Here is a 27,776-nt window from a genome sequence, read left to right as displayed (position 1 = left end):
ACCCTCCGCCTTCCTCCGCAGCAGCCGCCGCGGTGCGCGTTAATGCTGAGTGCCGGCAGCCGCGGCCCGGCCGTGCCCTTCCTCCTGCCGGGCGCGGGCGGCGAGGATGAGCCAGAGAGACACCCTGGTGCACCTCTTCGCCGGCGGGTAGGTGACACCGGCCTCGGCCCTCTCGCCCTTCTTCTTCGCTTACGGGCTCCGCGGAGCGGGGCGCTCGGTGCATGCCGCCCTGCAGCTACCCCCCGGCCTTACCGCTGTACACGGAAGCGGCTCCGGTGGATTTTCCCGCCTTCTCTGGGCTGTGCGGGTCCTGCCCGTTGCTGCCGGCGACCGCGGCCTGGGTCGGCTCTTCCAGGCTGGTTGTGCGCGTTGCGGCCCAGGCCCGGGGGTGCTCCGGCTGCTCTGGGCCTCGCTGGGAGCCTGAGGCGGTGCCTGCCGGTCCCGGTCCCGTGTGTGGTATTCTGTTACAGGCAACACGCGAGGGGAACGTGGGCCCTTGAGGAAGGGGAGTGGAGGTTTCCCTTATAAATAGCCCGTTTCCTTTGATCCCAAGCCTGGAGTTCCACCGTTATCTGGCGTTTCTGTGGAGAAACATACTGAGCCCTCCTCAAACGCGTCGGGGAGGTTGCCCAAGCGGGCCTGTCCCCTCAGCAGTCCAGGAGTGACGAGCGGGTAACGCTAGTGTCTAAGGGCCGCTGTGTTACTTGAATGCGGTTCGACACTGGTGCCTACTGTTTGTAGGTGTGCGGTTTGACGCGGTCATGGAGGTTTCTGCCCATGAAGGCAGAAGAAATCGGAAAGACTAATATAGTTAGAATATGCGGCCTTTGTAGCACTGGTGAAGTTTGAGGTAACTGGTACCTTTGCAGGTGTTAGTCTGTCTTCATCTCATTAAGCTTTGTAATGCTTGGGATGTGTGCAGTCACACAGTGCGTGGTCCTTCCAGGGGCTCCTAGCTTAAAAGAGAAAGCTGGGGATCCTGTTTGGCTTAATTATAGAAGTGTATATGGGTTATGAGTATGGCTGTGGAGAAGTGAGAGAAGCGACAAGACTGCATCCAGTGAGAGCTTGGATTTCCATTTGTGCTCCTCCTTGACAAAGTGAACTGACTGCCTCTGGGCTGGAGTGTTTCATAGGGAAGGATCACGCAGTGTTTTACTCTGAGCACGTCTGGGTGAGTTGGATACACGTTAGCAGTTCCTCTGCTTCCAGCACATTTGCACGTTTCCAGTGTTACATACCTGATACAGGCTTATGTGCGTGCTTTTTCCACTCCCTGAACTTCTGACTCTCTGTTTAAGAGGCGAGCGATTATACATCAGGAGGCCTGAGATGAACAAGTGCGTGTTTTATCTTCAGCCTTCACATCCCTGTAAACAATCAGAAAAACTGGAGTGCTACCTTATTTATTGTAGCACTTGAACTTGATAGCTCTAAACAGCAGAGATAACTAGGCAGAATCATAGGTAATGATAGAGACAGGTTTATAAACCTGAAACTTAAGACCTGGTGAAGATTGCTCAGCTCAACTTGTTCATAGCTCGTTTTTGCACAGCACTCTGGTCTGTGCTTAGCTGCTGGCCAGTTGGGTAAAGGGTTATGCTGCGAGGAAAAGGCTGAAAGCTGTTTCTTCCTGTGCCAGACATGTGTTTCCGGTGCCTTTAGTTCAGCAAAGCTTTCTGTGTGTATTTAGTTATGTTTAGTAGTAGAAAAGTTACTCAGGGTCATCTCATGATTTGTTGGCAGGCATGGTGGAGTACAGGTCACCTGAGTGTTCTTTAGTCTTCAGTGAAACTTAGGGAAAGGAAGGAAGTTTTGTTTTCCTTTAGCTTTTGCTGGAGACTGTATGAGAACAACATTATTATCTCAATCTGCTGGCTTTTTGGTTGTGGTTTGTTTTTTTTTTTTCTTTCTTTCTATAATGTCTATATTCAGACTTCAGTTCCTGCTTTCTGTAATCAGTGTAACTGATGACGCTGCTGTTTTAGTTATGCAGGTGGGGCCGGCCATCATGTTTTTTTTCTAAAGCTGCCTAGGTTGTTTTATGACCCATTCAGCAACTGATAGCCTGCAATACTTTGGGCCATTACAAGTTTATGTTGGGAGTTAGTGTCATATATCTAATATTTTTTTTCTCCTGATTCTTTTTTTTTCCTATCTCTGTGTCCTTATCCCTTTCCAAGAGGTCTGACAGACTCTTAGCAGTGCTGGCCCTGGGGGCAGTGATGGTGGGGGAGTTACTCAGCACTAAGTGCTTTGTTTTTTCCCAAGTAATTCATACTTAGGTAGCTTCATTTTTAAGAATCACATCTCTGTTTCATAAGTGCATATTAATTGTGAATACCATCAATATTTTGTGGTAGAAATATTAACTATGAAGTTTAAAAAGAAAAAATAAGCATTGGTTTTGAATAGTTTAAATATAGTTTCTAGCACCATCGCTGAACTGGTGCTTTCCCCTTCTTTTTTGATAAGAGGGGAAAGTTCACCTAAATCATTTTGCTGGACTAGTTCATGCATTAGCCAGTGCAACAAGTACTACTTCATTTACATGTAACCCTTCTCCCATGCACTACTTGGACCTTCCTGACTTTGTGAAAATGAGATATTCTCTCAAGTTGTATATGTAAAAAGAACAGCCATCACATTTACAAGTAGGAAATACATAGCATGAGAAGAGCATCACGCTTTCAGGAAATAAGATAGAAAAAAACAATGATTTTTAATAAAAAAAATGGTTACTAACTTTTAAGAACATATTCGTTAAGGCAGTTTTAACTGATAGAACGTGTAAGCAGTTGATTCCATGGAATAACTTTGCTGTCACCTTAAAGCATAGTTTTCTAGACTGTGCAAAACTGCCATGGTGCAGTACCTACTGAAGAGTACGGCATACTTGACTGGATCAATAGTGTAGCTGCAGTTCAGGTTCATGCTGTGACATGTTTGAAATCACTGAAGTCATGTTTTGTTGTGGTAGCCCTATTTGTCAGGATCTGTTTCCACAAACTACATAGTTACCACAGTTGCCTTTGCTAATAGTATCTTGCCAGTGTGGCAACTGTTACTAGCTGGATCATGATAGAAAATTATGCTTCAGGTGAAACTCAATTTTACTTTTGTTCCTTCTGAACTACTTGTTTGCGTTGCACAGAACTCATTTCAGGAGTTGAACTGTGGATTTTTTGGCATATCACCTGGTTTTCTAGCTCCTAGTCAAATAGCAGCTGTTGTCTCTGCTGGCAGCATATTAGTTGTATAAACTCGGGTGCTTTTATTCCAAACCAAGCAATACATTGAAGGTGCTGCATCCTTAAATTACAGAGTCTTGTGATTGAAATGTAGGCTTTAGATGAACATTTTAGTTCAAGTATATTAGTTGGGGGTTTTGTTATTAGAATACTTAAGCAACAAAAAAAGGAGCAGAAAGACCTTAATGTTTTGTTTTATAGAGAAGATTAGTGTATTTTGGATTAATTTACTTGCAGATGTAATTGGTATATCAAATAAAAAATGTGTTGGCTACAGAAATAATTTCCAGGTTTTTATGATTTATTCTTCGTTTTCAGAAAGCTTAGGGCAGTATATTTGTATCACCAGGGCATGAGAACTTACCTGTTCCCTCAGCAGAAGGAGGGACTGGTTTGGGTTAGGAGGTGGCTAGCTGCTTTTCTGAGCTCAGGGTTGGACAGTCTTGGGTTTACTTCCTAAGTCTTCCTTTGCTCTTGGTGTTTCTTGCAGAAATTTGGCTGTTAGTAACTTACTAAGTGAGAGAGTATAGGGAGGAGTCTGTTTAATTATCCTGATTATAGAACTGTCTACAATTGATCTGTAATGCCAAACACTGATTTTCTGACAGAGGTTCTTAACAAATCCCTCCAGTGGCTAAAATAGCAAAGGCTCTAAAAATATATTTAAGATAAATGTCTGAATTCTTTCGAAAGATCAGACATGGTTGAAATGTATCAAGTAAAGGTGAAAGACCCTTGGGGTTGTTTGGTGTTTTTTTAGATCTAAGGTGATATCAGTTAAGAATGTGGCAGGTAGTATACGGACTTTTTTTACTCCATTTCAGAAAACAGCCAGTTGGTCTATAACTGAGTTGCCAAACACTTGGACCTTAGAAAACCCTTGACCCTAAAATAGATTGCTGGCATAACCATGGATGTCTTTCAGAATGTGTTCTTCCTGTTACAAGGCATAAGGAGAAGGTTAGTACCTTCCTGTTGAAGCTTCAGGTTATTTTTGTGTTCAGATACTCTTCTGTGTGGAATAAGACAGTGTTTGTTTAAAGTGCAGGGCAGCTTGGGTTTTGCTCCATGAGGTTACCTAATTGGAAAGAAATTGCTGTTGGTACTCAGGAAACCGTGAAGTTGGTGTTTCTCATATTTCCTGCTAGATGACTGATGCTTTCAGCTGTTTTACTTAATGCAAATGTCATTGTAAATGTTTATTTACCGTAGTTCCTAATAGAAGCTGCTCCACATGTTGATGTTTGTTTTGGATAATGGAACCCAGTGATGCTTGTTCCCCTTGTAGAAACCCAGAAGTGAAAAGAGGAAAAACACATGTCAGCACATCAGGGGAATTTTATTTTCACACTGATAAATAGAAATAGCAAGTTTGATTAGTATTTTTAGTTTAAGGATGTTAGCTTAACTTAAACTTCCCTAGTTTAAGGAAAGAAACATAATGGTGAATAAGGGGGTTAAAAGTTTCTGTCAGTACTTCTAGTAGTTATATTAATATTAAAGATGGAAAGGTGTATAATATACAAGTTTGACTGTATAATAACAGGAATCCCCTGAAAATTCAGGATTAATGAGATATAACTTTCAGGAACAGTAAGAATGTACTAGCTAAAGCCCTTAAAATCCCTCAGAAGAACAATACTGTATATATTGATGTAAAAGTTACCCTTCTTTTTTGAGACAGCTCTATGAAATTGCTGATAGATTTGGGTCCTGAGTTTGCAGTTAAGTGGTGAAGAGATTTGAAGTACTTCTGTTTGCATTTTGTTCCTTTTGGCAGAATTTTGAGCTCTGTTCTCTTGCTGTTTCTTTTGGTAGCCAGTATTTGCATGGGACTTTAATTTCGATACAGGAAAGAGAAACAACTGGTAAAATACATGAATGAATGTAGACCAAAGATAACAGGGTCAAGGGTTATCTTTGAGTCTTTAAGACTGGTTACAAATCCTGTGAAAGGTGAGTCTGAGGCCAGTATTATGCAGCCTTGTCTTTTAATTTTTGTAAGATACATATTGATCTGAAAGAATAAAGTTGTTGGAAGTGAGAGTTTCAGTTCTAGGCCAGCTGCTACTGAGAATATTAACCTGCTTTGGGCATTCATAGACAGTCTAGTGGCTGAAGTTGAGACCCTCATCTGTGCTAGAGGTATCTAGAGGTGTCTCTGCTGTTAATTGCAGGGTATAAGGTAATAGTAGGAGATACTCAACTATCTGGGACAAAGGCAGGCATTCCTTGGTAGATACCCTACACTTTTTATAATAAAAGGTGTTCTTGTGCAGACATCTTTGTAAAAATAGAGCCTGGGATTAGAATACCAAACTGGATTAGGTTTTTAAGCATGTATTTATTTCCTTGCAGTGTCTCACATATAATACATGATTCTCTGACAGAAAATGGTTGTCAGTGCTGCAACTGTGTTGCATTGCTAAGGCATTTAAAGCTCAAATAGTTCCAGGTTTGGTTTTGTTAATCCAGTGAGGTGATGGACTACTAAATGCACATCAGGGATCAAATCAATGGTTTTGCTTGATTGGGGTTTTATGTTTGGTTTATGCTGTTTTTTTTTTTTTTCCTAGGTTCTTCTCTCCTGGGATGTCAAGTAGGCATCTCTGTCTAGTCTTAGTGTTACATTTGTTGCAGTCCTGCAGATTAGATGATTCAGATGACACGCGTTTCTGTATTTGTTTTTCTGACTGCAGTGTCTCTTGTGCCTTCTCTTACAGTTGAAGATGCAGACTGAGATCTCTAACTTGACTGTGTCAATAGCGGGATTTTAATCTTTTTACCAGTGTGCTTAATTTTGTGGATTTACCTATTGATCTGTGCTCTTCTGCCCTTCAAATTACTTGGGACTTAGAAGTCGGTTCTTGTGCCCTTCTATGATGTGTTTCTGATGAAAGTCATCCTTGCAAGGTTTATATACAGTTGGCAAAGCTGAAGACGGCTTGTAGTAAACATTGTTTAGAGCCAAATGTGCTATTTAGGATAGGTAAAAAGAGCAAGTCATCATTTGAACAGCATTGATTAGAAACTGGTGTAAGCATTCAGACACAGGAGTGCCTTGGGTTTTGGCCTTCTTCACTTCAATTCATACTCTGTCAGCAAGAGTATATTTCTAACCTATTCATTCTACCACGTGAAACTTGCCTAATACTGGAGAAAAAGTTACGCATTACCAGGTGCTCTCCCAAGTCCCAGTTTGTTGGGGCCTAGCACATGACTGAAGATGCTGAAGCCCCGAGTGGTTTAGGTAGTACAAGTTTCGTAAGCAATTAACAAAAATCACACTTGTGTTATTGAGAAGAAATATAACAGTTTTCTAATTCTGTGGAGATGTTTTTCTGAACTGTGCTACTTCCTAATTTGCGTTAAACCACAATTTATAAGGTAAACTCCTTAATTTGAGCTGGTGAGGAAGATAACAGGAGTGGTGGCAGTAGACTGCTGTCAAGCTACAGAACACTTTGCTAAACTGGAGCTGGTGACTAGCTGTTAATGGCCTACCAGGACTCTGAGCACAAAGTAGTAGCAGTCTCTTTATCTCTCTCAGTATTTCTAGTAGTCTCTTAAATAAGCAGGACCGGAAATGTATTTCTAAGTAAAATACACTGTCATTGATGCTGGTGACAGAGCTGCGGGCATGCTGCTTTGAAGTAGCTTATTTGTTCAGGGTGCATAGTTATTGAATGCTCCCTCTTCTTTGTTTTCCTACAAGCTATGTTTATTGACAGTTTCTCATAAACAGATTTTTGTTGAGCCTTGCTGTGTTTATCTTCAAGTGAACTAGATATATCAGTGTAGTTCCTGGATTATGCTTTCACTCAGTGATTGAGCTCAAACTCAGTAGATCTTGTGACTACTGAGCAAGGTCTGGTTCCTCCACACTATGGGACTTGTTTTGTTCTGGTGAGGGCATACCTCCAATACTATGTTCAATTTTGAGTTCCTTCTTACAAGAAAGCTATAGGGATGCTGGAGCAGGTCAATGGAAGGGCAATGGAGCTGGTGCAGGGCCTGGAGCACAGGTGTGATGGGGAACAGCTGAGGGACTGGGGTGGGAGGGGGGGTTAGTCTGGAGAAGAGAAGGCTCAGGGGGGACCTTATTGCTCTCTACAACTGCCTGAAAGGAGGGTGGAGCAAGGCGAGTGTCAACCTTTTCTCACAAGAACAAGAGGAAGTGACCTCAAGTTGCACCAGGGGAGGAGTAGGTTGGATTTTAGGATAAAATTATTCATGGAAAGGGTTGCCAAGCATTGGAACAGGCTGCCCAGGGAAGTGGTGGAGTCACCACCCCTGGAGGTATTTAAAAGACACTTAGATGTGACACTTAAGGACATGGTTTAGTGGTGGACTTGGCAGTGCTGGGTTTACAGTTGGTCTCAATGGTCTTAAAGGTGTTTACTAACCTAAATGATTCTATGCTTTCTCTATTATATGGGGCTTTTTGAGGGCTGGGAGAATGAGGTATTACTTTTAGACAGAGATGGGGAATTTTGCGAAGACTTGTGAGCAGCTTAGAACGACATAGCACTATAAAACTTCTCTCGATTTTTAAGTAGCAATGTTATGCCTTGAAGATGGGGGAGAATTTTAATCCAGTCTATCACTACTTAGTGGAAAACATTCAAAGTATTCTCTGGTTCAGCTGAGACATCTTAAACTGCTTAAAGAAAAAAGAAAAACAGCCAAGCAAACCACTCAACAACACTACAGTAAAATGCCAAGGGTGCTGATTATTAGAAATGACTTGGCTGGCAGATTGTGGTGTAGGTAAAAGGTGCACAGGTCCCAAAGGGAGGCAGGTGATCTGCTGCTTCCTTCTGATGCATGTAAAAATAGTGCTAGCAGCTGCTACATCGGCTGGTTAAAACTAAACAACTACTTGCTGTAGGCTTGGTTAAAAACAGCAAGCACTGAGTGGCTGTATGTCTGCCCTCTTCCCCAGTAACTGAGCTGAATGCAGTGTTTAACCCATCCACAGTGAATGTCTGACTGAGTGCTGTTACAGTTGGGCACCCCTTGTGGTCGCTCGGGTATGATGCAGAGGAACATGCAGGATACAAGCTCAAGGTCAGTGTTAATCTTCAATTCTAGAAAGTTTTTCCAGTGTGACGTAGCTGTGGAGCCAGTAGCATTAAAGGCTCCAAATTCCAAGCCGTCTTGAATGATGTAGGCCAAGTTTTTTTCCTCCTCCTTTCTTCTCCCTCTATAGTGTTTATCTCATTCATATAAACCATACCATGTGCTTTCCCCTGCTGTTACTTTGCTTGAAAACAAGTCCTCGTGTAACCTGTCCAAAATCCAATGTAGAAAGATCTTTAAGTAGTCTCGAGGACCAGAAACAGAGGGTTGCAAGACAGGAAATGAACTCTAAAGCCAGCTTTCTGCGTGGCCTGTCCAGGCATGTTACCGTACAGCAGCGTCTGCTTTGAGCTGCAGGAGATGAAACATCTTGCTGTCTATCTTGAAGATGCTCAAGCTCTAAAGCTCCATGTCAAGTGTTTTTGAGGGCTTGCCTACCTGTGCTTCTCATGGTAGTGTTAATGTCATGAACCACATGTTACAGGCTCCTACTGCTTCATACACTTGCTAAATAAATATTAGCACATGTAGCTGTCTCTTCATGCAACTCTTATTTTAAGAAGTCTATTTGTAGCTGAGCATCAGGAGAGTAAGCAGACAGATTGCTCATTCAGAAATGTTTAAAGATGCTACTCTAAAAGATGTGTCAGTAGCACACACTGGAAGACTGGCATCCATCTTCCTGTGAAAACACCTTTTTCCAGACTGACAAACTTAATTTCTTTCATCTATTCAAACTTGGAAAAGAGTATAATGTTCAGTTTAATGTTAGAGTTAGGGGTGGGACAAGATGCCTTTAGGCTTAGTAATAGGGTACATCTAGGTCACTGGGTTTAAATGGAGCATTAAGTGAACATCAAACATTATCTTACATTGCAGCTGTTTGGCATGGTCAGTTCAGTTCATACAAATAGATTTGTTAGGATGCAGTGTGTGTGTGTGCTTGAGCCTTTCATGTTACAGCAAAATTGCTGATAACTATCATGTCAAAATCAAACACCAGCTCTTGTTACTGCATCAGAGAAGTGAATGTTGGGCCCTTTGAATCTAGTACAAACTGTATTTGTGTGTTAGTGGATTTCAGGCTGAGCTGTTAGTAGCATTAGTACCTGAATGGGTTTGGTGGGGTTCTTTCTTGGTTATTTTTGGTTGTTGTTTTTGACTTTTTTTTCTTTTAAGGATGCTTATAGTGTTCTGGTCTTGGTTTTAAGAAGGTATTTGGCAAAGTTAAGAATACCTTAAAATATTCAAGGGAAGCCCCCCCCCCCCCCTTTTTTTTCTTTTAATGCTAATGTCAAGGGATTTGAGGTTGTCATTTGGAAACACAATTCACAGTTTCGATGTTTTTCCCTCAGGCTGTATGTGACTAGGTAAGGAGATAGGAATGCAGATATTAAGTCAGTTATGAACAAGCACAAGAAGAATCCTCTGAGCAGAGCTGCTAAAAGGCATCAGGTTCCTGGCTGTGTTCTGCTCCAGCACAACAGGAGTAACTCCAGTGTCAGCACAAGTCATGTGTGGTTTGCCTTGGCCTGCTCACAGGAATGAGTGGTGAACTGAAACAAGATCTGCAGTTCTTGACCTGGTCAGCCACTAAAGCTCTTCTGCCTTCCTAGGTTCTACTCTACAGTATCTAGTCTGTCTTGCTGTAGTGAGCAGAACTCAGGAAACACTTGGAATCATTGCTTTCACAGTAGCATGCCCAAAGTACAAATGGTGTTTTTAAGATGCTTTCATAAGTGTCTTAATTTTGTAAAATTGCCAGTTTTTACCAGGTTTTACATGGAGTCCTGTGTGCATAGTGCATATAATATCTTTTTTGTTATTCTAGCCTTAGGTTTTTTGGCACCTTATTGGTGGTCAGGAGGACACTAAACATTCAAAAATAAAAGTTAAAATTTACCATAAGGAGTTAAACATTTCAGATGCTGAGCTACTTTCCAGAACTGATTTGAACAGCGTGTTCTGAAGGCTGTGCACCTGAACTACTCTGAAGTATCTTTGTCTGTTTAAATTTCCACTCCAAGTTGTGGAGTTAACAAACTGACTTAACAGTTTATTTGCCTTCAAGGGCAAATAACTGCAGCATTGTCATGCATGTTCCATTGTTACTTCACTGGTTGGGATTTGACTGTGTTGGGTATAATGTTAATTACATGTGAATGCATCCTTCAGTGTCTTTGCAGTTAATGTGATGATCCTATTTGCTCTGCAGATGTGGAGGTACTGTTGGTGCAATTCTGACATGCCCACTGGAAGTTGTGAAAACACGATTGCAGTCCTCCTCTGTGACTCTCTACGTCTCTGAAGTTCATCTCAACACTGTGAATGGTGCTACCGTCAATCGAGTAACTAGAGTTTCTCCTGGGCCTCTCCATTGTTTGAAGTGAGTGTACCTGTTACTAGGTTTTGGTTACATTGAGGAGGGAGGAGGAAAGAGATGTGTTGGGCAAATCTCTATGAAAGATTCAGACTCTTACATCTATTGTGATGCTACTGAGATGACTTTCTTTTATTTGCTTTTTAACTGCAGTTAAGTTTCACATTCCACTCTTCTGAACGTCCTTCATGCTTGAGTTTGTACTTGGAATTAGCCTAAGCATGCGCACCCTGTGCAAATCACAGAGCTGTGCAAATCACAGCTCCAAACTATGTCCCTAAAACTCACTGTTATATTTAAGCCCAGACTATTTTCATCCTGAAAAAGTGTTAGCATAAGACTATTTAAAACCGTCTCATGTCCAAATTGTAGATGTTGCTGAATATGGGGGCAAGAAGCCCTACGAAAATCAACTGTGCTTCTTAATCTCTCTCAGCTTTCACCACTCCACACTCTTCCTGCTTTTCAGTACCTTCTGGTGGACGTGTGGCTTGTAAGAGGCCAGATTTTGCCATGATCTGGGATGCTTTATTTGCATAGCACCTCACTGAATGGGACCGCCCTTCCTTTCACCAATGCTTCTGATGTTCAGTAGCCAGAAGGCAAGTTGTATGGCCACAGTTAAACTGCTTGTACAGGCCACAGGCAGGTGTCTGGTACCTGTCCAGGATACTATAGATCCAGAAGAAACAGTGGTACACTTGATTCCTAAGTTTCTCTTAAGAAACTGAGGTTCTACCTGTTTTGTATATATGCATGTGTTATATGAGCATATATACATAAGTGTAACACATGATATCGTGATGGTAGTGATTTTTAAGTAGTGTGTTTAAGTGGAATTTACTATAATCTAATGCTGTGCCCTTTCTGATCTCTGGAATATGTTAAGATTTCTTATAACAGTTCCTTCTGTAAGTGTTATGAATGCTTTCAGGATGATGGGCACGTCAAATTCGTCATTACAAAGTGCTTTTGAGGATGTGTTTAATCTTTCAATTATGGCTGCAGAGGAATGCCGCCCACAATTAGGTATGACAGGTAAATCGTATCTAATTGTTAAGGACACAAATCTAAGATGCTGTTGGACACATTACATGCCAGCATTCCTAAGCAGCGATGGTAACTTTGCACAGCCACCACTTTAGTTTTGCTTACTGAAAACAAATGTAAACTTTCAGTTTAATTTAGCAGTAAAGCTGTGGTGATCCGGTTGTTGGAAATTGGAATAGGTTTGGAATCTCCTTCAGTGCTATAGATGGCTTTCACCTGTTTGTTCTGATAGTAAATTCCAAACAAAATAGCCATTTACACAAATGCATTGGCTTTACAGAGTTATTGACTTGCTGTTAACTGACATGTCGTTTTGAAGAAATATATGGGATCATTATTTGTGTGTATTAGCCACTGTTTCTAAATAAGCACAGAGTTCTGTTTGGCAACATCTACAGAAGTAGTTAAGAATTAACTTTAAATCTGGTTCTTAAGCAATTGCTATAGCAGTTTGCAGTAATGGGATGCAGATAGTCCTTGTTTCTCCTCCAGTGTCCTGCCATTCTTCTTAAAATACCCTATCTGGTTAGCCTCTAGATTGTTAGATAGGTTGATTTCACTAAAACTGGCTATTAATGGTTATCCTCTTATTGTGCCAGTTTACCTACCTGTATAATGATTTTCAACTTTAAAAAACACAGTTACATAGGAAGGCTATTCCAAACACTTAAGTACTAGTAATGCCTCATTTGAGGTCTCAATTCACTGCTCATATCCCTGTTTCTTTGTAGACCCTTTCCAGTCTTTCCAGAGCTGTGTTTATAGTGGACCTGGTACCATGAGATGTCACAGGACAGTGTAGCCTCAAGTCTTCACATGGATTACAGGTCTTTTTTCTGTCAGTCTCAAACTTAAGTGAGCTGCCTTGCCTGAGGAGGTGAGGATTGTCTTTCCTGGAATGAGTCAAAGTAAAATCCATGGGCTGCACAGCCCAGCAACAGTGCTTGATTAGAAGCATACAGGCAGCAGTTCGGAACTGATAGGGAAGAAAACCCTGCAATCCTTAAGGAAGGGTTACTTCTTGCATGGGAGCTTCCTGTTTCCTTTTACTGTAGTCAAAATAATCACTGTAACTTACAGAAACAAAGCTAAGAATGAGCTCTTAGTTGAATGCTTAGTGGATTTAAATTATTCATGGGGATAGGGAATGCAGGACTTAGTATCTGAAAGACTGCTTTCCTCTGACATGTTAACTTAGTGTTAGGAGTCTTGTAGAATCAAATCAGGGTAGCACATTCAGAGCCATGTTGGGGTTTCTGTCTTACTGAGAAGAGTAGAGAATAGATTGCCCAGCCAGGGCCATCTTTTGCATGGTAAGCATAGAGCTGACATCTTCCTGAGCTGCTCTCAGAAGGCATATGACTTGCTGTAACTTAACCTTCTTAGTTGCTCTCCTCTCTTGCTGTTTACTCTGTCCCTCCCACCCAAAAAGTTCCCAAGTGTTGGGAGCTAAGAGGTGATGCAAGCAATGTAGAATAGAATTAAATCTTTTTCTCCTGACCAATCGACAACCCACAGGAATGTGAACATTGCTGTGCTTAGTAACTTTCCCTGATAAAAGGACACTTTCGTTAACTTCCTAGTAACAGATAATCTAACCATGTATGTTTGTGTTCCTGTTTTTGAAGTATTGACATAAGGCTGTACTTATGCATTTGATTCCTTGATTTCTATGGCAACTCAAGCAATAATGGAATTTTACTTTATGGCAGTTGTAGGAAATGACTAGTTTTTGTAGCCAGCACTGTACTGTCAGCTATTGTGAAATGTTTGCACAGAGTAAAGCTCAAATGATGTAGTTCTGGTAGTCAGTGCATCCCTTAATTTTGGTGTGAATGTTATGGTATTGTCACTCTTTTGTTTTCTAGGATGATCTTGCAAAAGGAAGGTCCTCGTTCCCTGTTCAGAGGGCTGGGTCCTAATCTAGTAGGCGTTGCTCCTTCCAGGTAAGTGCAAATGTGTAAAGTAAAAATAATAACTTTGAAATTTAGGTTGCTGTACATCAAAGTATTTAAGGTTAATTTGAAGAAAGTTTTGCTTCTGCAGTTGTAAATATTGAAGAGTAAATAACCTTTGGTTGCTGGGGTAATTTTGTTGTCTGAGAAATGGGGCCACTCGTATTCTGCAGCTCCAGTCCCACATGCATGCTCCAGCTGTCTCAGTGTTTACTATCTTATGTCCTACTATATTTACTGTTGTGTACTACCCCATATGTAGAGTTTTGTCCAGTTAAGGAGGGAAGTGCTTAAGCAGTCGCACAAGGTTTTGTTCTTCAGTTGACTTGGTGCCCTTCTTTTTTTGTCTGAAGAGAAGATGTTGCTGTCTTGTGCACACACAATCTTAACCTTTCTGGTTTAAGGTCTTTGGATGCTTCTGGAAAACTTCATTTAAGTGGACTGAGCATTCAGCATTGATCTGTCTTCTACCTGAATCTGACAGATGAGGTGGTGTTCTGTAGATCCTTCACATGAATAAGAGGAAAACATAATTCAGGAATTGGAATACTTTGAGAAAATTTTTTTTTTAAAGAATTAGAAATACCTATGGTATTTTCTGGTCATTAATTTCACACTGCTGTTTGGAGTAGATGAAGTAATTCCAGTAGCTTTCTTTGTTCCTGACACCTTGGGGCATCAGCACTTCCTAATCTGGAGAGCCTTGTTTGGTAGTCCAACTGGTCTGTATGTTCAGCTTTGATATGACTTTAAAAGCTACTTCTCTACAGCAGTGGATTCAGTGTTATAAGTGACTGTCCTCAGTGAAAAATATCAATTGCAAAAAACCCGTTTCTTTTTAGTGTACTTTATGTTAAATCTTCAATTTCTCTTCTCTTTTTCCCCCAGATGAAATACTTACCTTGTTGATCTTGTCCTATTCTATCCCCCCCTCCCCCCAGCCATACTAAAAATGTCAATTTGATTTACTGTGTGAAGTCTTGTAAATAAGCACATCCTCATGCCCCTCTGGCTGACTCGGTCTTCATCCAGTACTCCAGTACTTCATTTCAATTAAGCATAAGCTAAATGGATTTAACAGCAGCTCTTTGTTTAAATAAGCCACAGAGAAGCATGTTTCATAACACATCCAGTATGCTTAAATGAGTTCAGATTCCATTTTAGAAATTACATCCATGAAGTAAGCACTTCTTCATTTTTTTATAATGAAGAAAAACATGTTTACACAGCTAATCAGGTTAATGTTCTGTTCCTGAAAACTGGCATGTTTTTCTTGTCTTGTAGAAGGGTGTTTAAGTTAAAACAAGTTTAAATATGAGGTTTAGATGTGCTTAAAGTAAGTTGGTGGTGTTTTTTTTTTTTAGCTTTATTGAAGGAAAACCAGGCATTTTTCAAAATACATTGCATTGGCATGCTGACTTGGATGTGTAGCTTTGTTTTGATACCAGTTCACACTTGAATGTAGTACAAGCTTGCAGATATTTTGTAGTGTAATCACAAAAGAATTGTCTATTCTAAGTACAGAACTAAAGAGCATTTAAAATATAAATATTTATAACAATAAGTTATAAAGTATAACCACAAGTTTATCCATATTTACATCTTACATGCTAGAATAATATTATAAATATTTAAGTGTGCTTTTTGGTTTATAAAAAATAGCTACATGGTAATTCTCTTGAAATTGTAATGGTATTTAAATGAGTTTAGGTGCATTAGAACAAATCTATTATTAAAGAAATACAGAATACTGGAACTTCAGTTCTCAATTCAGCAGTGTTTTGCGTGTGTAGCTGAACTTTCTAGTGCCACAACCATCATTGCCACATTTCTAATCATCTGGCCTTCCCCTCACCAATTGTTAAATGGAGCTGCTGTGGAAGAAACAGTTGTCAAGTATGATGTTTGGGTTTGGTTTTGCCCATTCCTAGAGTAGTCCTACTACTCTATTTCTTGGGTAGCTTTTTACTGAGGAAGTAAGACTTAGACAACAATCATCTTGAATTGTTGAAGTTCATGGTGCTGCTTGTAAGGGCATGGATGCATAAAATTAACTTGGATTTTGTTCTAATTTCAGAGCAATATATTTTGCTGCCTACTCAAACTGCAAGGAAAAGTTGAACAGTATTTTCAATCCAGATTCTACCCAGGTACACATGATTTCAGCTGGTGTGGCAGGTAAGGATTTGTAATTTTTTAGCCTCATTCTACAGCCATATCTACAAATCACAGATGGCAATAAAAGTAGGAAAAAACAAAACCAAAAATGATTGCTTTGTGTAGTGGATACCTTTCTTTGGCCCCTGAGGAGTATGTGCATGGAAGTTAGCAGTTAGTGTTAATGCAGATCTTTAACTGTGTGTGTGAAAGGTCTTTCCTAGGAAAGCTTGCATGCCTGCTTTTTCAGTAGTAGCTTTGACACGTAAAATGGAAGTTTTCAAAACAATAACTTTTTGCTCTGCAAGCTGAAAACATTGTTTGCAGTGAACTTGAGTTTAATGCTTCATGATTTGTTTCTTTTACCACAACTTGGTTACAGCTATGTTTATCTGACTTATTTTTGCTCTTCTGAAATATGGCAGCAGGTATTTGTATAAATGATATGTAACACTCTCTGCCCCCTCTGCCTTTGTTCAAATACCAGTCTGTGTGAAGTTTACTCTGCCACTGAAGTGACATATAAGAGCAGATTTGTGTAGTTTTCATATGTTTTTATCTCTGGAAATGAAATTTTATATCCACAATGTAACTTTGGTATATTTTAGCAGCTACCAATATTTGTTGTTTGATTTGTATGTTCTGTGCTTTGAGATCATTAAAAGGGGAGTTAAAGGCAACTGAGCTGTTGTCAGACTTGTGCAGGTGTAATCAAAACTTGGACTGGCAACACTTTACCTGTTGTTGCCCAGGTCTTTCCTACCCAGAACCAAATGTTCAAAAGTGGTTTTATTCTGAATAGGCCATAGACACTTCACAGGTGAATTCTGAGAGTTTTATGGTAGCCTGTTCAAGTTTCTAATGGCTGTCAAATTTTACAACCAGTGAGTATTAGTAATCTGGAATGGACTGCTGAAGGTTATGTCAGAATAATTAATAGGGTTAGATTTCTATTTAATAATTGCTAATCTAGTACAAGAAAAAGTTACATAGGTAGAAAAATCAAGTGACATGAGCATTAGTGTGTTGTTTAATTATGAAGTTGATCTATAGCGCATGAGAAATGAAATGGCAGTTTTGAATCCTCCTAAAGATGAGGAGAGCAGTTTTGTCTTAAATGGAAAATCAGGTGCTCAGATGATGCAGTGTTTTTCTTATCACCTGGAAATATGTCTTTTTTTTATAGGTCAACAACATGGGAAATGGGATGGAAGGGGATTTAATGAAAAGTTCATCCTAATCAGTCAGTTGTGCCAAGAAAACTGAGTTGTCTTCAGTTCCTCAAGGGGATAAAACATTCAGGGGGGTGAGGGGAAGTATGGGTAAGAAAAACAGGTCTATCCTCAGTTGGAGACAAGCTGTGTAGTAACTCATGCAGTGCTGCAGATGAGCGTTCAGAGTATTCCTTATATTTGGAAGCTTTTTCTGTAATGAAAAGAACATGTATGGAGATGTGCTGTAGTGACTTCTCCTAAGTGCTTGCAGGTGCAGACTCTAGTTTATCAAGGAGTTCTGTATCTTTTTAACTTGTTTTCCTTCCAGAAGGTTGGTGTTACACACTTGTACTTATGACTGCAGGAGACTGGGGTGAATGTATTTCAGCTTTGGTTGCCAGTTTTTGCCTTTTTTACATTTGGAAACAAGTTTTACTATTGAATAACTTCTGTGGCTGTTCTCTTTCTCATGCTTACCTAGTTCTGCAATTGTATTTCAAAACCACATAAGCAGTGAAACTGAATGCCCAGTGCAGGTTCACACAACAGGTCACTATTTTTTCTCTTGCGATGTCCAGGCACCATGTACTACAGACATTCTCTGGAAGACCTTTAGAAGAAGGTTTCTTGACAAATAATTTCTCCATACTCAGTATTGGCAGTATTATGATTTATGTGAGAAATGACTGTAGTTAAAATTAACAGTACTTTCATTGGGAACATCCTAACCTTGTTTTTGTAATTCTGATATATTTCAGAAAATGCACTTAAACCAGCTTTTAACAGTTTTACCTGCAAGGTTTGTATTTCTATACAATGCAAATCAGCTTAAGGAAATGGCAAAATAAGGTTGTATGTGAGCTCTGAACTGGTTGACTTAAACAGGTTAAGATGAAGATCCCCATAATATTTGCTTTGGAACTTCAGATTTCAAAACTGGCAAGGTGGATAAACAACTCTAATAATGAGCAAACAATAATCAGTACTGGCTGTTTTCTTTTGCAGCTGCCATTGGTTTCAGTAAGGAGTTGAGTAACTCAGTCTTAAATGAGGGTGGTGGGTTTTTTTGGTTTGGATATCACCTTTCTACTACATACAGGCTTCTAATACCCACTGAGCATCAGGTGGGGTTTGCACTTAAAAAGCTTTTCCTGTAGGTTGCAAAATACAATAATGATGCAAAAATACAAGTAAAAATCTGTAACTTCCATAAAACAGTAACTACTGTAAGTAGTGAACTTTAGCAAACTTTAAATGCTATTTGTATCATATGTTAGTACTTAAGTATCTCAGGCTAGACTCATGTCTTTGGTAAAAAAGGGTAATTTTATGCACGTGGCTGGTTTGGGAGTGAAAAGCTGAGGTATGGTATTTTAACCATTTTTGTCTGGGTTTAGGCATTATTTTTCCTTCTCAAGATGAAACATATTTTTGGGTTTATTAATATTTTTTAGTAAGTTTGTTTTATCCCAAGGAGGATGAATTGTGCCACACATTAGTAACTGATGCCTTATGCAATTAGAAATGCTTTTCTCTTGCTGTGTGCTAGCTTCCAGGATACAATTCATATCACCGTCACATCTAAAAAAAATATCTGTTTTATCATGAAGCAATTTTTTTGCTTATTACTTGAAATATCACATGGTTCTCTTTTTGATAACTTGAAGAGTGAATATATCTGAAGTATACTACAAGAATGAGAGCATTTCCTTGTGTGAAGAAAATATAATCTCAGTATACTTCAAAGATAGTCTAAATTCTTAGACTCGCTATCAGCTCTGCCTTTTCATTGCACTTATTCAACCTCTTCTGCCGCACAGAATAAAAACTGTGGGGAACTGAATGAGATGCTCGATTCCTGTATGGCTTTCTTGTTTGCCCTTTTGATGAGTCATAGTCTCATTCAGACAACATGGTTGCAAATCTGCTGCGAAAGTACTTTGCCTTGTATGCCGTTGCTATTCTTTCTAGAATTCTACTGGCAAACCAACCCAAATGTAGGGGGTTTTATTTTTATGTATTAAAAAATTGGGACCAGTTGTTACATACACTTGTAACTTTTTAGTAGTTTTACACAGTTACTAAATACCAAATAAAATGCATATTTAGTTCATTGGTAACTGGTAATAGAAAGCTGGATTTCATAAGGCATCTATCTTGCTTTTTCAGTCCCAAGACTAGGTTTTTTTGGATTTTATTTGGGAGGGAGAGGGTAAGGAAGAGGGTTCCCACATAAATTTGTTACATAGGTAAGTATTTGGAGATATAAAATGGAACTGCTGCAAATGAGCAGGAATTTCAGTACTCAGTGCATTTTACATATTTCAATATCTGTGGCCTGTTCTGATTATTTCTTTTTTTTGTTTTTTTTCCTAAACTTTTACCTGAAAACAGTTAGATCTCACAATAACTAATTCACATATCCTTCCAATGGGATTCAATTTGTACACATGTGTCTGATGAGGTCACTGCTTGTTGTTATGATACAGAAAAGCCTGTGTCTATTTTAGGCAATTACTGTACATTTCTCCCGTGAAAAGAGTGAGATCGTGTCATCTCATGCTCCCCATCCGCAGGTCACTTCCTGCAGCAATATGGACTAACTTAAACCTCGTGAGTACTGAACTGGGCGTCTCTTGCAGCCTCTAGTGTAAGAACCACACATTGGGTTTGTCATATCTATGGAATAAACAAAATAAGGGGAATTCACTTTCATTATCTTGAAATTGGATGATGTGCATTGTGCAAAGACATCACTCCTTAACTCTGTTCGGAGCTGGGTTTTTTTTTTCTGTGCAGTTCAGGGGAAGGTGGAAAATACCTTTCACTGATAGCTGCTACTTTACTTACATCTAGTTAATTGAAAGTCCCTACTGGGTTAAAAAAGGCCTTTTGTTTTTCTTTTTTTCCTTAGTGTAACAGAGCTGCCTTTAAAATGCTGCAGCTGATACCCTGTCACATTATTTCAAAGACCTCTTTTCCTTTTCTTTTGTAATATGTATACAATCTCCTTTCTGTCTCTCTCTGTGCTCTCTTTTGGTTTGTTTTTATTTTACTACTTTGGATTTTTATTAAACATTCCATATTCACATGTGTCTGTATTACATTGGCTTATAGATTAAAACAAAGAACAACCCTAACCTTTGAAATACGGTGCATAATAGGAATACCTGGGATCTTACCTGTCAGTAGCTGTGTAAGTAGATTAAGGTATAGCTGTAAAAGTAGACTGAGATAATTCTTTCCATCTGAAACAGGGATACGATTATGTAGAAGAAAATAAAACATAGCTAAGTACAGGATTATCTGGCATTAATGAATTGTTCTACACTTCTAATGAGTCTGGAATGTTTCTTGAGGATACAACATGTTGATAAGCATTGTAAAGCCTTATAAAGTTCACTCAGACTTCTAAAAAGAGAAAGGAAGGAATTGATAGAGCTTCATGGCAGTTGTTGAAAGCTTCCTCTGCCCTCCCCCCCACCTTGTACTTTTTTGACAAGTACTTCTACTACATATTTGCTATATTTAGAAAGAAAAGCTTATCTATCTCAAAGATCCCATGTAGTATCTTTCATGTTTTTAAGTGCTTTCCTTGGCATCAGCATGACTCAACACTTAATTTGTATTTCCTCTTCCAATAACTGTATTTACTACATTACCTGTAAGAATTGAGCTGTAGTTGTCTCCTCTTGAAACCTGAATTATTGAAGACTCTTTGATTTGAAAGCTTTGGTTTGAACTGTCAATTTAGGCTTATGATATCCCATGGGAAAAAAAAATTGGCTATGTTGGTAAGTGTCTGATCCTTCTGTTAGAGGTGCTATGCTTAAATTATGTTCAGAGCAACACAGAGTAGGCTTTGTCCTGTGTCAACAACTCCTTACTGGCAATTCCCAAGATACTCTTCTAGGACTATATCGGGAATTCCTCCTCCTTGTCTAGGAGTATCAGGCTGGTGCTGTAGGTGAACGCAGTCACTACTGCCACTCAGACACTGCCTCTGATCTCACCTGTGCATTCCCTGTTCCAGACTTAGGATCTACGGAGAACACCTTGGGATAAATAGGAAGGAGAAAGGGCTGAGCAGGTAATGCTGTAACATACAGTTTTAGCAGTACCAATATTCCAAATCATGCAACTTAAATAGGAATGCAAAAGATGTTTTGGTCTTCCTGACTTAAAATTAAGATCTAGGAGAGACTTAAGAACTAATTTTGTTTTTTAGAGGGAAATCTTTCCTTGAAAATGTGTTAGTAGGGGAAGTAATTAGTAATTACTAATTAGAAAATTAGTAATTTCCTCCCAGCTTATTCAAAACTATTGTTGCAGTCCTGTGCATTTCTTGTGCCCTTCACTCCAGTATAGGTATGGAAAGATTCTCGTTTGAACTAAAAGAAAACTAAAGCTTTATTCTTGGTGCTAGTATAAAACCAATAAAAAAATGCTAACCCAGTGTTTCCTTTAAGCTTAGTTCACCCCAGGGTCAGGTGCTGTAGGAAGCAGAGGAGTTTCTGTGGCATTAAGGCTCCGGCTAGTTGAACTACAGAACCTGTTTTGCAGATGTGGTATGTTTTAGAAGCATCCCATGCCTTCTTATGGCAGAGTAGTTCCCTGATGAATTGAGGTTTTACATAGTTATTTACCTACATGAAATGCAGATACAAAACACATTTTCATGCAGTTCTATGAAGGGCTCTGTATGTCCTTAAACATATTAAGGAGTAGTGTATCAAAAATAGCCCAAACCAACCCCAAAATTTTATTATCTACCATGGGAAGTTATTTAGCTAAGAGTTTTGAGTCAGTTTATAGAAGAAAAAAAAATCTGCTTAATCAAAAGATTAAACTAAAATCTCCAAAGTGTTTTTGCTGTTTTGGCACAGAGAAAGAGCTAAGTCTTAGTAGCTGCTAAGTCTTGTAGCTTGTCTTTAGAACTCTAACTGAAAATCATAATGACTTATTTACTTGGGATGGGGTAGAAGAAACCTCAAAACAGTTAAGATCCCCTGGCATTTCTCTTGAGTATTGCAGTCGTTTGTGTGCAATGTAAACCTAGATTGTGATTGAACAGAAAGTAACCTGTATGCAAGCAGTTCTGCTAAATACATATAAGCTATTAATTATCTCCATAAACAAGCTTATCAATAGCCTATTTGTTGTGTAAGTGTTGTGCACCAGATATGCACTGAACACGGTAACCTGTTGTTGCTTTCCCCCAGCCCCAGTCCATTCCCTTGCAGGAGGACAGCATGTCTTTGTAGTGATCTGCAAGTGATGTGTGTCACCCTAGAAAGCAAGTGTCTAAATTTATCATCTCTTGCCTGGCCATGTTCCAGCTCTTCCCTTTTCCTCTTCTCTCCTGCAGACATGACACCTCATGAATGGTGCATGTATGGTATTACAACTCTAGATGTTTTTTTTGTTTTACTTTTGTTTTTTCAAAGCTGCCTTTCACTCTGCTCTTTTTCTCTCCACGGTTCTGCAGAAGTAAGAATGAGTCTTACTTCTCTCTTTTTTTGTTTTTGTTTCCTTTTCTCTTTTTTTCCTTTTCTTTTCCTTTAATGGACTGAAAATCAAAGCTTTAACCCTTAGCCCTTATGCAAGTCTGAATAGTTGCTGTCTGTCTGCATAGTTAGAAGTCATACTATTTACTTTAACAATTTAAACACTCATATGCTTGTAAAAGTAGTCCTATGCCAACCAACAATCTCTGCTTTGAATACTAAATAAAACATTAGCTCTCAAATTTAACTGCTCTTTATTATTCAGTATTAAAAGGTCTCTTAAGTTACAGTAATACATGCCTTTTAACTGCACCAAAAGTAGTAGTTATTCAGTCTGCATGCTTTTAAACTCGGATTGTATTTCAGGTAGCAAATTAAATTGACACAATGCTTTATACCACCTCAAATTGCTAGAGCTGTATCTGCAATGCATTCTTATTGACATGTTTGCCAAATTGGCTAGTATTAGTCTAGCTAGCTTTGCTGTTCTCTGGTGTCAGAACAGGGTTGATATGATTAGAAAGGCAGAGAAATGTACACAATTGGGCTTAATTTACATGGGGCATCTCTTGCTAAGAATCAAACTTACTCAATAGCAATGTAAAATTTAAAAGTAGCCTAGATGTTTATTGGCTGTATGGATTCATAAGATATCAGTAAAGGGCTACAATGGGTACTTCCTAAAACTCAGTATAGTCCGAGTTTTTGCATCCACTGTACCTTACTGTGTGCGTTTCAAACTTAGATGCAGTTGCTGTTGTGATATTATCAAATCTAACTGTTCTTTTCAAATATTTTAGGTTTTACTGCGATCACAACAACGAATCCCATTTGGCTAGTAAAGACACGTTTACAGCTTGATGCAAGGTATAGTGACGATGGGAACTCTCACTGCTGTGATAAGGTTTCGCTTAACTGTTGTGAATCTGTTCAGCATCCCCAGATGGAGTGATTTGTTAAATATCCAACATTTGGAATTTCATAAGCTGATGCTGATCTATCTACAAGTTACACTGTCATTTTTCTCTGTTGTAATATCCCTCCTGCAGCATGCCAGAGGCAGTGGAGTAGACTGGTAGATCAATTTGGAATTGATAAGGAAGTTAAGTCTCTGCAGTCATTTTCCTACCGTAATATGTTTTATTTGGTTTTAGCTTTGAGCTAAGCACTCCTTCATGTAAGGATTTTAAGTGTTTTATCAAAAGTTTAGAGAAATGCCTGAAGCGACTTGTTTTTATCTTTTATATGCAGTAAGCTCTAGTCCATAAAAAGGAAAGACTGCTTTCATGGATCAAAACACAGGAATTGTTCTAATGCGGGACAGACAATAGAAGTTGTTTGGACTTATTACATCATCGTTTTCAGAAACTATTTTATAATGAAATTTGTAATGAAGTAGAATTTTATGCAAATAGGGGGGAAGAAAGACCTTTATATTTATTCCTATCTATGTAAAACTGTAGAGAGACACTGGTATGATGCAAGTAGCTCAATGCATCTGTCTTGTTCATTTTATATATTTTTCTTACTGAAAACTTATCATGCAATGTAAGAGTTTTCAGCCATTCTAAATGTATTGAGCCATATATTGCTATTTTGGAGGTCTGCTGGGCTTCCTGTATTAAGCCCATATAAGCATTTTTCCTCCTAGCAGTCGTGTTGTTGGCTGCAAGTTGACCATAGTAAATATATCCCAGAACTAATTTTACTGTGAGGTTGGTTGTGATGCTATTGTATGATTGGGGCTGATAATTGCAAAACTAATTACAAGGAAGTTTTGGTGCTGTACGCATCCTAATGGCATCTTGTGCCTCTGCTTGTTTTTTACTGATTTATCAGTTAAATTGCTTGAACTGTAGGGCTTTAAGGCAATTAGGGAAAATGATGGCTATCTTGTGCATGTTATTTCTGTACATAGTATCAAGCACATGGCTCCTGTGGGAGACCTGACAAAGGATCTAAGTTTGTGTAGGACACTGCAATTATGTGGGCTAGTCTAGCACAAACTGCATTCTTAGCTATTCTAACTCAGTTGTTACTGCAGGAGTAAAAGTAAGATTATAGTGGCCTGATCCTTGTTCCTGTTGAAGTTCTTAAAAACCCCTCTGATCTCAGTAAGCACTGAAGAAAGCATGTCTGTTGTTTACAAACTGAAATTGCTGTGGCCTTCAAAACAGTGCTGTGCATCTTGCACATCAGAAGAAAAATTCTTATAGCAGTCTGACCTTACCAGTGACACATGGGGATGGGGTACCCCTGGGGCTGTAGCTGTAGGTACAGTTTGTCTTCTTACCTGTTGTTCTCCGACTCTTTTCTCTTGCCTGTCAGAAAATCAGTCCCAGTCCCCCAGTTCTCTGCAGCATCTGCCACCTAGGTTATACAAGATCTGATCTGCAGCTCTATGTGCCTGCTCTCTCTGCCTTGTTTCACTTCTGTTTGACACTGCAGGTTCAAACCACTGGGACTTCAATTCTGTCATCAAGTGGTGCCTCATGTTACTTACACAATAGCTGCTGCCACTGTCTGTCTGGTTTTGTCAGTAAGAGTTACCTAAATTCTTATAAAGCTTACTTGCTTTATAAGAATTTAAAGCAAATCACAGTTTTATTCTGTGACTCACCTCTGCTGGTGGTGGCACTTGTGGCTACAATGAAGCATGCTTTCTGCAGTCTTGTAAGGGTTTTGCTGTGCACAGTAGGCAGAACTCAGTTCACTAAGCAAGCTAAAAATGAGAATAAGATTTTATTTACCAAATATTTCTTGATACAGTCATGTCTAATGAGTATTTTCTTTATATCAGCAGTGGCTTAGTTGATTCAAATAATAGTTACCTGTGTTGTATCAGTTGCTGTGCTCCATCTAGACATGCTTGGTATTGCTGATAGCTGTGATACTGTGAGGCCTGCTGTTTGAACTCTGAGCCACTGTAATTGCCATGCTCTGGAGCTGCCTTTTTGAGGCAGAATTTAGGGGAAATCCATTTTCATTATGCAGAATAAAATGGTCATGTTTTCCATGAGTCACTCACAGTGACAGTTCATTTGGGAGTCTTTTTCAAGCAATTTAGTCCTCTATTCTGTAAGACTTGTGGAGGCCTAGAGCTGTTCAACTTGTCCATGTGAAGTTTGGCTTGGACTCAGTATAGTGTTTCACCTGTGTTTAGTGCAAAAGGCCTTAGACTTTCACTTCAAGTTCTGTGTGTTCTTAAATGTATCTGAATTGGAGCCCTCATCATCAGTGTGAGATATTTCCGAAGTCCTCTTGTTGCTCTAGCAAAACTGTTTTCCTTCCTCAAGTTGCAGCATCTTGATGTCTCTCTTGTTCTCTCCTTTTTAGGAATCGTGGAGAAAAGCGAATGAGTGCTTTTGAATGTGTCCAAAAAGTTTATCGTTCAGATGGTATTAAAGGCTTTTACAGAGGAATGTCAGCGTCCTACGCAGGCATATCTGAGACTGTTATTCATTTTGTTATTTATGAGAGTATTAAGAGAAAACTACTGGAGTATAAGACTGCCTCTGCCATGAACAGTGAGGATGAATCAGCAAAAGAGGCTTCGGACTTTGTTGGCATGATGATGGCTGCTGCCACTTCCAAAACTTGTGCAACATCAATAGCATATCCTCATGGTAAGTGGGGCATGTACAGCTGAATCAAATGGGTCAAAAGGAGCCTCTTTAGTGATATTTGTAGCAGACTTTGGATCACTTGTTCAAGAGCCATTTCTTAGTACAAAGCTTGTCACATCAGATTGAGTCAGCATGAGCATAGTGTGTGGAAATTGAAGTATTTTTAAGTGGATATCTAGTATGGCCTCTGCTTAGGATTTGCTAGGGTATACCCTAAAGTTCTTAAGGAGAAGGTCCTTTTGCACTTGGAATCTCTCTGCATGCTCAGCAATTTCACAGAATTTGCCAGCAAGTTCTTGTCCCTCTTCTAGGAAAATAGGTTGTCTAGTTGGGTTTCCAGTTGCACTTAGTTTTCCTGCAAAGTAATTGTCTGTGCATTAATGGATTGAGTACATTATTAGTGGTGGCTTCTAAGCTGAAACATAAGCCCAAACAAAAGTCCTCTTCTGGATTTTTAACTAAGCAAATGATTTTTCCTTTCTTAATTTTATGATACTGCCAAATATTCAACCTGTTTTCCTCTTACACATACTGGGCTTGCTTCTGTCTTCCTCCTCTGTTTTTGAAGACTTCTTGTAAGTTAGAACTCGAGGGGGATTTTTAAAGTGGAAATTGCTAATTGGTCTAGGGGGAAGATAATTAACAGCGTTGAGTGTTAACCACGTGTGGTTTTCTTTGTGCAGAGGTTGTACGAACAAGACTAAGAGAAGAGGGAACAAAATACAGATCTTTCTTCCAGACACTATCTTTGCTTGTGCGAGAAGAAGGGTATGGCTCCCTCTACAGAGGCTTAACTACACATCTGATCAGACAGATTCCAAACACGGCTATCATGATGTCAACCTATGAAGTGGTAGTCTACTTGCTCGATGGATAGCAATGGGACAAGGCTTCCTAAAAGAAGGTGGAAGTTGGAGAGACTGGAGTGGACCACTGAATGTCAATGCCGATGTGGTGGGCAAAGGAAAGATGTATCGGGAACATGCAGCTATGGACAAAACAAAAGGCTGGTTGTGGGCAAATCTGGATAACTTTGCTGCCTTATTGTATGGTCTCTTGACAGTGTAATAAATAGGAGCTGCTCCTTAGGGAATACCTTTATACATTGCTAATTCAAAGTTGTTACTTTGTTTTCACCTGTTAATCCAGGCAAGGCTGTTAAATCATCTTCAGACACCTAATGGGTAAGGGAGTGTAAAATTTGGTATTGGGCAGCCTTATTCGCTTCCCTTAGTGATTGCTCTCAACTGTCCTTTTTTGGTCTGTTTTACTGCACGGTAACCTGTGGGAAGAATGGGGAAGACGATGCTTTCGTACCTTTCCGTACCCAAAAGGGCCATTCAGTTGCTCTGAAGATTCATAGAGAGTGAGATAGTAGTGAGTGTGTAAAGTTTTCCATGTTGCTATCTCAAGACAAAATATGGCGCAGGGACACAGAACAGTGATTTCCTCACTATTAAGAGTGGTACTCGGTGGTTTGTTTGGGGTTTGGCTTTTTGTTTGGTCTTGGTTTTTGTTTTTCAGGGGTTTTCATTTTTGGTGTGTTTAAGTTTG

General features: G+C 39.4%; 1 protein-coding gene across 3 annotated transcripts; it reads left to right on the top strand.

Moving 5' to 3' along the window:
* Positions 1–27,776, top strand: SLC25A36 (solute carrier family 25 member 36). 3 transcript variants are annotated; one of them, XM_061465459.1, is made up of 7 exons: positions 1–147; positions 10,549–10,719; positions 13,632–13,709; positions 15,796–15,896; positions 23,397–23,463; positions 25,933–26,222; positions 26,906–27,776. In XM_061465459.1, exons 1-7 carry the CDS (start codon positions 107–109, stop codon positions 27,097–27,099), a joined length of 942 nt encoding a protein of 313 aa, XP_061321443.1. In that variant the 5' UTR covers positions 1–106; the 3' UTR covers positions 27,100–27,776. The 3 variants fall into 3 exon arrangements, with proteins under 3 accessions (XP_061321443.1, XP_061321444.1, XP_061321442.1); XM_061465460.1 differs by lacking the exon at positions 1–147 and adding an exon at positions 8,041–8,420; XM_061465458.1 differs by lacking the exon at positions 1–147 and adding an exon at positions 10,335–10,473.

This window comes from Pezoporus flaviventris, unplaced genomic scaffold (assembly GCF_033815535.1).
Source record: "Pezoporus flaviventris isolate CSIRO_AGI_PZ_B2104156 unplaced genomic scaffold, CSIRO_AGI_Pfla_v1 ptg000040l, whole genome shotgun sequence".
In the NCBI taxonomy this organism is placed as follows: domain Eukaryota; kingdom Metazoa; phylum Chordata; class Aves; order Psittaciformes; family Psittacidae; genus Pezoporus; species Pezoporus flaviventris.
The sequence above is the reverse complement of the archived record's forward strand: the minus strand, read 5'-3'. Positions and strand labels throughout refer to the sequence as shown.

Excerpts from the sequence above, each read along its gene's own strand:
- SLC25A36 (XM_061465458.1), top strand. The coding sequence starts at position 10,427 with ATGCATGTTCCATTGTTACTTCACTGGTTGGGATTTGACTGTGTTGG. Across the intron at positions 10,720-13,631 it reads GGGCCTCTCCATTGTTTGAA|GATGATCTTGCAAAAGGAAG; the intron begins GTGAGTGTACCT and ends TTTGTTTTCTAG. Across the intron at positions 26,223-26,905 it reads ATCAATAGCATATCCTCATG|AGGTTGTACGAACAAGACTA; the intron begins GTAAGTGGGGCA and ends TTCTTTGTGCAG.